At 38.3% G+C, this 8,351-nt stretch overlaps 1 protein-coding gene across 1 annotated transcript in view; it reads right to left on the bottom strand.

Annotated features, from left to right (window-relative positions):
- AS3MT (arsenite methyltransferase) overlaps positions 1-8,351 on the bottom strand; it is a 29,437-nt gene that overhangs the window by 15,071 nt on the left and 6,015 nt on the right. The window contains exons 6-8 of the mRNA XM_011977488.1: positions 7,055-7,136; positions 5,547-5,678; positions 5,063-5,205 (exon numbers count right to left, since the gene is read on the bottom strand). Of these exons, the coding sequence (XP_011832878.1) occupies positions 5,063-5,205; positions 5,547-5,678; positions 7,055-7,136 (357 nt within the window). The remainder of the gene's footprint in view (positions 1-5,062; positions 5,206-5,546; positions 5,679-7,054; positions 7,137-8,351) is intronic.

Raw genomic sequence — 8,351 nt, 5'->3', positions numbered from 1 at the left:
CTCGGGAGACTGAGGCAGGAGAATTGCTTGAGCCTGGGAGGCAGAGGTTGTGGTGAGCCGAGATCGCACCAGTGCACTCCAGCCTGGGCAAAAAGAGCGAAACTCCGTCTCAAAAGAAAAAAAGAAAGAAAGAAAAGACAAATATTGAAGGTGATAGTTATCCCAATTACACTAATTTGATCTTTACAATTATATTAATGTATCAAATTATCATATGAACCCCCCAAAAATCTACATCAATTATGCATCAATTTTTTAAAAAAGTTGTCTTTATGTATCAATAATAACACTGAATGAAAATGGACTCAATTCTCCAATTAAGAGGCATAGTGCTGTGAAAAAGCTTGTGGCAAAGAGGGGCAAAAAAAGAAGCAGGTTCTGATGTTCACTCTTGACTGCACCCACCTTGTAGAAAATGGAATCATAGATGCTGCCAATTTTGAGCAGTTTTTGCAAGAGAGGATCAAAGTGAATGGAAAAGCTGGGAATCTTGGTGGAGCATTATAACCATCGAAAGGAACAAGAGCAAGATCACTGTGACTTCTGAGGTACCTTTTCCAAAAGGTATTTGAAATATCTCACCAAAAAATATTTGAAGAATAATCTATGTGATTGGTTGTGTGTAGTTGCTAACAGCAAAAAGAGTTATTATGAATGAAGTTACTTCCAAATTAACCTGGACGAAGAAGAGGAGGAAGGTGAATATAAAAATTTATTTATCTGGAATATTTTGTATGAGTTCTTGAATAAAACTTGGGAACCTCCACCCCCAAAAAAGGAATAGAGTGGCTGAATGCATACAAAAACCAGACCCAATTATATGCTGCCTACAATAAACCTACTTTATAAAAATACTGAAAGTGAAGGGGTGGAAAAAAGACATTCCAAGCAACTGGAAACCAAAAAAGAACAGGAGTGGCTATACTTATATCAGATAAAATAAACTATGAATCAAGGCTGTCAAAAAAAGCAAAGAAGGTCACTATATAATGATAAAGGGGTCAATTCAGCAAGAGGATATAAGTATCTATGCACCCAACATTGGAACTCCGAAGTATATAAAGCAAACATTAATAGATCTAAAAGAAGAAATATACTGTAATGCAATAGTAGTAGGGGACTTTAACACCACACCTCACTCTCAGTAAGACAGATCATCCAGGCAGACAATAATAAAGAAACATTAAACTATATACTAGCTCAAATAGGCCTAGCTGACATTTACAGAACATTTCACCCAACTGCTGCAGAATAGACATTCTGCTCAATAGCACATAGAACATCCTCCAGCACAGACTATATCTTAGGCCACAAAACAAGTCTTAACAAATTCAAAAAAGTAGACATCATAACAAGTATCTTTCTTACCACAATGGAATAAAATTAGAAATCAATAACAAGAACCTTGGAAAATACACAAACACATGGAAATTAAACAACATGCTACTGAATAACAAATGGGTCCATGAAGAAATTAGGAGAAACATTTAAAATTTCTTGAAACAAATGAAAATGGAAATACAACATGCAAAAATCTATGGGATACAGCAGAAGCAGCACTAAGAGGAAAGTTTATAGCAATAAATGCCTATATCAAAAAAAGTAGAAAGATTTCAAATAAGACCAGGTGTGGTGGCCCATGCCTGTAATCTCAGCACTTTGGGAGGCCAAGGCAGGTGGATTGCTTGAGCCCAGGAGTTCAAGGGCAGCCTGGGCAACATGGTGAAAGCCTGTCTCTACAGAAAATACAAAAATCAGCCAGGCATGGTAGCCTGTAGTCCCAGCTACTTCAGATGCTGAGGTAGGAGGATCACCTGAGCCCAGGAGGTCAAAGCTGCCATGAACCATGATTGCGCCACTGCATTCCAGTCCAGGTGACAGAGTGAGACCCTGAGAAAGAAAGAAGAAGAAAGGAAGGAAGGGCAGAGCGCGGTGGCTCACACCTGTGATCCCAGCACTTTGGGAGGCCGAGGTGGGCGGATCACGAGGTCAGGAGATGGAGACCACCCTGGCTAACACAGTGAAACCCCGTCTCTACTAAAATAATACAAAAAATTAGCTGGGTGTGGTGGCGGGCACCTGTAGTCCCAGCTACTCAGGAGGCTGAGGCAGGAGAATGGTGTAAACGTTGAGCTGAGATTGGGCCACTGCACTCCAGCCTGAGTGACACAGCAAGACTCCATCTCAAAAAAAAAAAAAAAAAAGAACCTGTCTCACGAATAAAAAATAAAAAATTAAAAAATTAGCCAGGCATGGTGACACATGCCTGTAGTCCCAGCTACATGGGAGGCTGAGGTGGGAGAATCACTTGAGCCCAGGAGTTTGAGGTTACAGTGAGCTATGACTTTACCACTATACTCCAGCATGGGTGACAGAGACCCTGTCTCTAAAATAGATAAATAAATAAATCAGAAAAATAAAATATTAATAGGAAGTTCTTCCACCTTTGGAATAAATAATGACTGTATCTTCTTTTCACTGAAATTGCCATATGTACCCAGTGTTTTGCTACATTATTGCTAATCTTTATAGAAATTCTGCAAAGCAAGTATTATCCCTGCTTTTACCGTAGAACAAACTGTAACCCAACGAATTTTGATGACTTCTTCAAGTTTACCCAAGTAATAAATAATAGAGCCAGAAAACATATACAATTCTGTGTTCCTCAGTAAATGAGATTAGCGTCTAATGAGTAGCACGCCTTTACTAACTTACTAAGTTGTAATATAAAATGATCTTTATTTAGTTAATTGCCAGAGAGATTTAGCATAATTTTGTTCTGGATTCAGTAAATCAAGTCAGCTTGGATCATTCACCTTAACTTTTCCTTTAGCAGTCACTAGTTTCCATTAAGTAGTGTTCTATAAACTTTGATCCAAAGCAGAATCAATGTCTTATCCGTCTTGTGACTTAAAGTTCTGTGACTGTGATGCATGTGAGTGTTCTGACTTCATCTGTTCCTCTGACTATGGTGTTTCGCTTACCATGGCATTCATAGGATGAAATGAATGACTGCCCAGAATGAGAATTTGTCCAGATTATTCAGATAAACATCATAAAGCAGAATACATGAATAAATAAGTAGAACATTAATAAAATTCCAAAATACTCAATGGGAAATGACTAGTAATACAGGCTGTCAAGAGTTGGTACCTTTTAGCTATATTTGCATATACTCTGGGATTTTAAGGAACTGAGAAAACAGCAAAGTTGACTAAATTTTATATTTCTTGTCCTCTAAATATGTTGATAATTTCTGGATTGGTGCAGTGATGTTTTTGTTCCTTCCATATTTACAAATGAAACATCTTTTTTTAGTGTTTCTGAACCTCAAATCTACTTGGCTTGAAATCAAGTGGTTGGAACACTGTTTGACTTTTATTTGAAGCATGTTGTTGATTGAAAATTTCATTGAGGAAGTTTTCAATCAGTATGATCAGTTTGATTCTGTAATGAGCACAGCAACTAATATTTTGAGGAGCTCTGTTTTGAGGACCAATGCTTAAGGTAGACTTTGTTCGTAAACAATATCCCAATAGATTTGTTGACTTGAGGTCTGGTTTTGTTTTGTTTTTTTCCTAATAGAATTAAGAATTCTAATGTTGAAAAACTATGCAGATTTGTATGGGACAAAGCCTAGAAAAGAGAAATGTAGATTGAATCATAATCTAAATCATGGTATGATACAAGAGGGAAAGTTTTGGTGCCATAATTTCTCCTTTCACTAGTGTTGGACTTAAATCAGTTGAAATGTATTTCTGTACCACAATTTATGCTTCAATAAAAGTGTAATTGTCTAGTGACATTCAGAAAAAAATAAAAAATAATAATAATAGAGCCAGAATTTGAACCCAGGTATCTGATTCCAAAGCCTGAACTTTCCCATTTTGAGAAAACAAATCTTACTATGCACAGGGCAGTAAAAATGCCAATTAGTGCCATCATTGAATATTAAAATTTCTTAATTCCTTGACAAAATTACACAATTGAAATACTATTGTACATACTCCTACTCTTTTCCATCCTACTTCTCTATAACTCTATTAATCCAATGTCTGAATGAGGTTTCCTATAAAAAGTTTTCTTAGGTGGTTAATGGTATTGTGATTATGGGACACATGCTGAAATATTTAAGGGTAAAATGTCATAATATCTGCAACTTATTTTCAATAGCTCAGCAAATAAATAAATATATATATATACACACATAAACACAAACATGGAAAAATGTTCTCAATTGCTGAAATATAGGTAATGCATATGTGGGTATTCATTGTACTAGCAACTTTTCTGTATTCAACAGCTTTTTTTTTTTTGAGACAGAGTCTCGCTCTGTTGCCCAGGCTGGAGTGCAATGGCATGATCTCAGCTCACCACAACCTCCGCCTCCTGGGTTCAAGCAATTCTCCTGCCTCAGCCTCCCAAGTAGTTGGGATTCCAGGCACCCACCACCATGCCCGGCTAATTTTTGTATTTTTAGTAAAGACGGGGTTTTGCCATGTTTGTGAGGCTGGTCTCAAACTCCTGACCTCAGGTAATCGGCCCGCCTCAGCCTCCCAAAGTGCTGGGATTATAGGTGTAAGCCACCGCACCCGGCCAAAACATTTTTATAATAAATATTGAGGGCTGGGCACGGTAGTTCACGCCTGTAATCCCAGCACTTTGAGACGCCGAGGTGGGCAGTTCACTTGAGCCCAGGAGTTCAAGACCAGTCTGGGCAACATGGCAAAACCCTGTCTCTACAAAAAATACAAAAATTAGCCGGGTGTGTTGGTGTGCCTGTAGTCCCAGCTACTCAAGAGCCTGAGGTGGGAGGATCGCTTGAGCCCAGGAGGTTAAGGCTGCAGTGAATAGCCTGGGTGACAGAGTGAGACCCTGTCAATAAATAAATACGGGAAAAACATGCTTTTTTACTCCACTTGAAACACACACATACATTTAAACACACACACAAACAAACCAACACCAGAAAAGTGGGAAGCAATGCAAAGTCACGAAAAGATAGCTGGAGCAAGGGCAAGAGCAGAAATAATCCAGCAGTCATGAAAGTTGTTTTATTTACCTTAAATGTAAAATTGGCATCAAACATTAGTTCTTTTTCATGTCCTGTAATTCCTCCATTGTAAATAACTTGGCATCTCTTGGTTGGTCCTGTCTTAGAGCATTTGAAGAGGCGAAATGTTGCAGAAACAAAACGACAGTCACCTAAAAACAGAATTTATTCATGGTTCATCTCCAGCACTCCCTCAGTTGTTACCTTGCTCAGCAGACAAGGAGCAAACACATTATAAAGATGACTGTCTTCTTTGCATGTCATCAATTATCTTTCTGGGCACTTCACTCTATTTACTGAATGACTTCAAAGTGCTTTATTAAATATCAAAATTGGGGGGGAGTTGGTTACCATTATACAGGAGACAATATAGCTATTTCCAGATAACACAAAGTATCCCTCAATGAGACTCCTTAGAAGTCACTTACTAATCACCACATTTCAATCATTCAAGCTGTAGTTATAATAGTCCCTGCTGTCTGTCATATCTTACCGATAACTCTTTCCAGTTCCTTGTTTTGAATTGTAATGAGATTGGCAGTGACCAAACGTGGAGGGCAGAACCCAATTTTTTGAGCAAGGATGGCAAGTTCCTTCCAGTACAAAGCACCACCCAGACACTCACCTAAAAAACAAAAAGCAAAACAACAACAACAACAAAAACCCACAGACCAACCAACACTTAATACAGTATTAAGGGAATTATTATTCTATATAATTAATTATGACATGGTATCAGTTAAAACATAGATCCTAGCAGTAGAAGCTAACTTGAGCATCCCCCCAAGGTCTAGAAAGCCATGGTTAAGATTGGGTGTGCTCCTGACAGTCTCTGGGAACCATTCTTCAGGAGACTCACTGGTGGATTGGTTCTACCCAGCTGCAAGCATAATATTCATGTATGCAGTAGGCCACATTCTGAAAAGCACTATGTTATGTGAATAAAGTAGTATAAAAAATAATTTATAGGTCAAGCATGGTGGCTCACACCTGTAATTCCAGCACTTTGGGAGGCAGAGGTGGGCAGATCACGAGGTCAGGTGTTGGAGACCAGCCTGGCCAACACTGTGAAACCCCGTCTCTACTAAAAATACAAAAATTAACTGGGCATGGTGGCAGGCACCTGTAATCCCAGCTACTCGCGAGGCTGAGGCAGGAGAATCACTTGAACCCGGGAAGTGGAGGTTGCAGAGAGCCAAGATTGCCCCCTGCACTCCAACCTGGGTGACAGAGCGAGACTCCATCTCAAAAAAAAAAAAAAAAAAAAAATAGGTTATCACTGGGTTATATGATTATAAGTAATTTTTTTAAAGAGATAGGGTATTACTATGACACCCACGCTGTACCTGAACTCCTAGGCTCAAGCAGTCCTCCTGACTCAGCCTCCCAAATATCTGGGGTTACAGGTGTGTGTCACTGTGTCCAGCTTAGTAATTTTTTCTTTTTTTCTTTTTTTTGCATTTTCCAACTTATTAACAGTACCTATTTATTATTACATAGTAAGAATAAAGTTAATATTATTTTAAGAATAAGAACTTTTAATTTCATAGTCAGACTGATGAAAAGCATGCATTTATCTCAACTTCCAGAGACTATTAAAATGATAATAAAGGAATAAAGAACACAATAATGATGAGAACATAAGGGGACTAAGAGGGCACTAGCTCGGGAACAATTGTCTTCATTTCCAAACTAGAGTTTTCAAAGTATTTTTCCCATTCTTTATCCCATTTAATCTTCATAACAGCCCTATAAGGCAGATTGTATTATTATTTACATTTTACAATTTGGAAAATGATAACTCAAAGAGATGAATTAAACTATCCAAAGCCCTATCATTTTTGAATGGCAGAGGAAGAATGGAACCTTGGCCTCATAGCCTAACCCCATGTCATAAAGCCTGATCTCATGTCATAAAGCCTCATCCTGGCTATTAGCAGAAAGGAGTTCTGCACATGAACAACCATCTGCCTTAATACCAAACTAAACAAAATCACCTACCCCATAAAACTTTGTGTGTCCTGATTTCTTCTGGCAGTTCAAGGCTCATATAGACGTCACTGAAATATAACTCCCCACCATGCTGAAACAGAGCCATATTAGTCCAAACAAGATTAATGATTACATTGATCCTAGATAACAAAGGAAGGAATAGGGGAACAAAATCAAATTTAAAAACCAATAGCAATGTTTAAGCTGACGCTTTGTGAACAAATAACAGCTGCCTCTTTAGTTATAATCAATAGTCAAGTGCCAAGGTTTTTTCCTCCCAGTGGCTTATCCAACAGGTAATAAAATCACATTCTAAGACTGTCTCCTAAAAAAAGATTTTCAGATTACTTAAATTTAAATTTTTAGCCAATCTGAACCAAAAGCAGCCCCAGGTCATTGTAGAACTAACAGAGGGTATAATCAGTATTCATAATCTTGTATCTCTTAAGAATAGTATAACTTTGCCAGGTATGATGGCTCAGGCCTCTAATCCCAGTGACTCAGGAGGCTGAAGTGGGAGGATTGCTGGAGGACAGCAGTTTGAGACTAGCCTTGGCAACACTGGCAACACAGCAAGACCATCTCTGCAATATAGAAATTTAAAAATTAGCCGGGCATAGGGGCATGTGCCTGGAGTCCCAGCTACTCAAGAGGATTGTTTGAGCCCAGGAGTAAGAGGGTACAGTGAGCTATGATAGTGATACTGCACTCCAGCCTGGGTGACAGCAAGACCCCATTTCTATTAAAAAATATAACTTTTTGTAATGTTGTTATTTACTTTTATAACAACACATTATATCTTTAAAATATTATCCTTAAAATGTAAGGCAAATGAGTGATCAGGAACTTAACATTTTATTTAGCTAATTTCAAAAACCTGGAAACCTGGAGATCTATATTCTACAATAGTGTTTCTACCTTTTATAAGTACATTTTTGGTGGAGATAAGTGAACTGGCATGTAAAATGACATACTAACAAAGACATCACTAAATCATTAAATCATTTCTATATAGATATTTGTATTTGAGTTCTATGACAGCTTTGTAAACCAAAAATCTCAAAACCATGTTGTTAATTTAAAAAAATTCTTTGGCTGGGTGCAGCAGCTCATGCCTATAATCCCAGCACTCATGACCAAGGTGGATCATGAGGTCAGGAGTTCGAGACCAGCCTCGCCAATATGGTGAAACCTTGTCTCTACTAAAAGCACACAAATTAGCTGGGCATGGTGGCACATGCCTGTAGTCTGAGCTACTAGGGAGGCTGAGGCAGAAGAATTGTTTGAACCCAGGAGGCGGAGGTTG

This window comes from Mandrillus leucophaeus, unplaced genomic scaffold (genome assembly GCF_000951045.1).
Source record: "Mandrillus leucophaeus isolate KB7577 unplaced genomic scaffold, Mleu.le_1.0 Scaffold18, whole genome shotgun sequence".
NCBI classification, from domain to species: Eukaryota; Metazoa; Chordata; class Mammalia; order Primates; family Cercopithecidae; genus Mandrillus; species Mandrillus leucophaeus.
The sequence above is the reverse complement of the archived record's forward strand: the minus strand, read 5'-3'. Positions and strand labels throughout refer to the sequence as shown.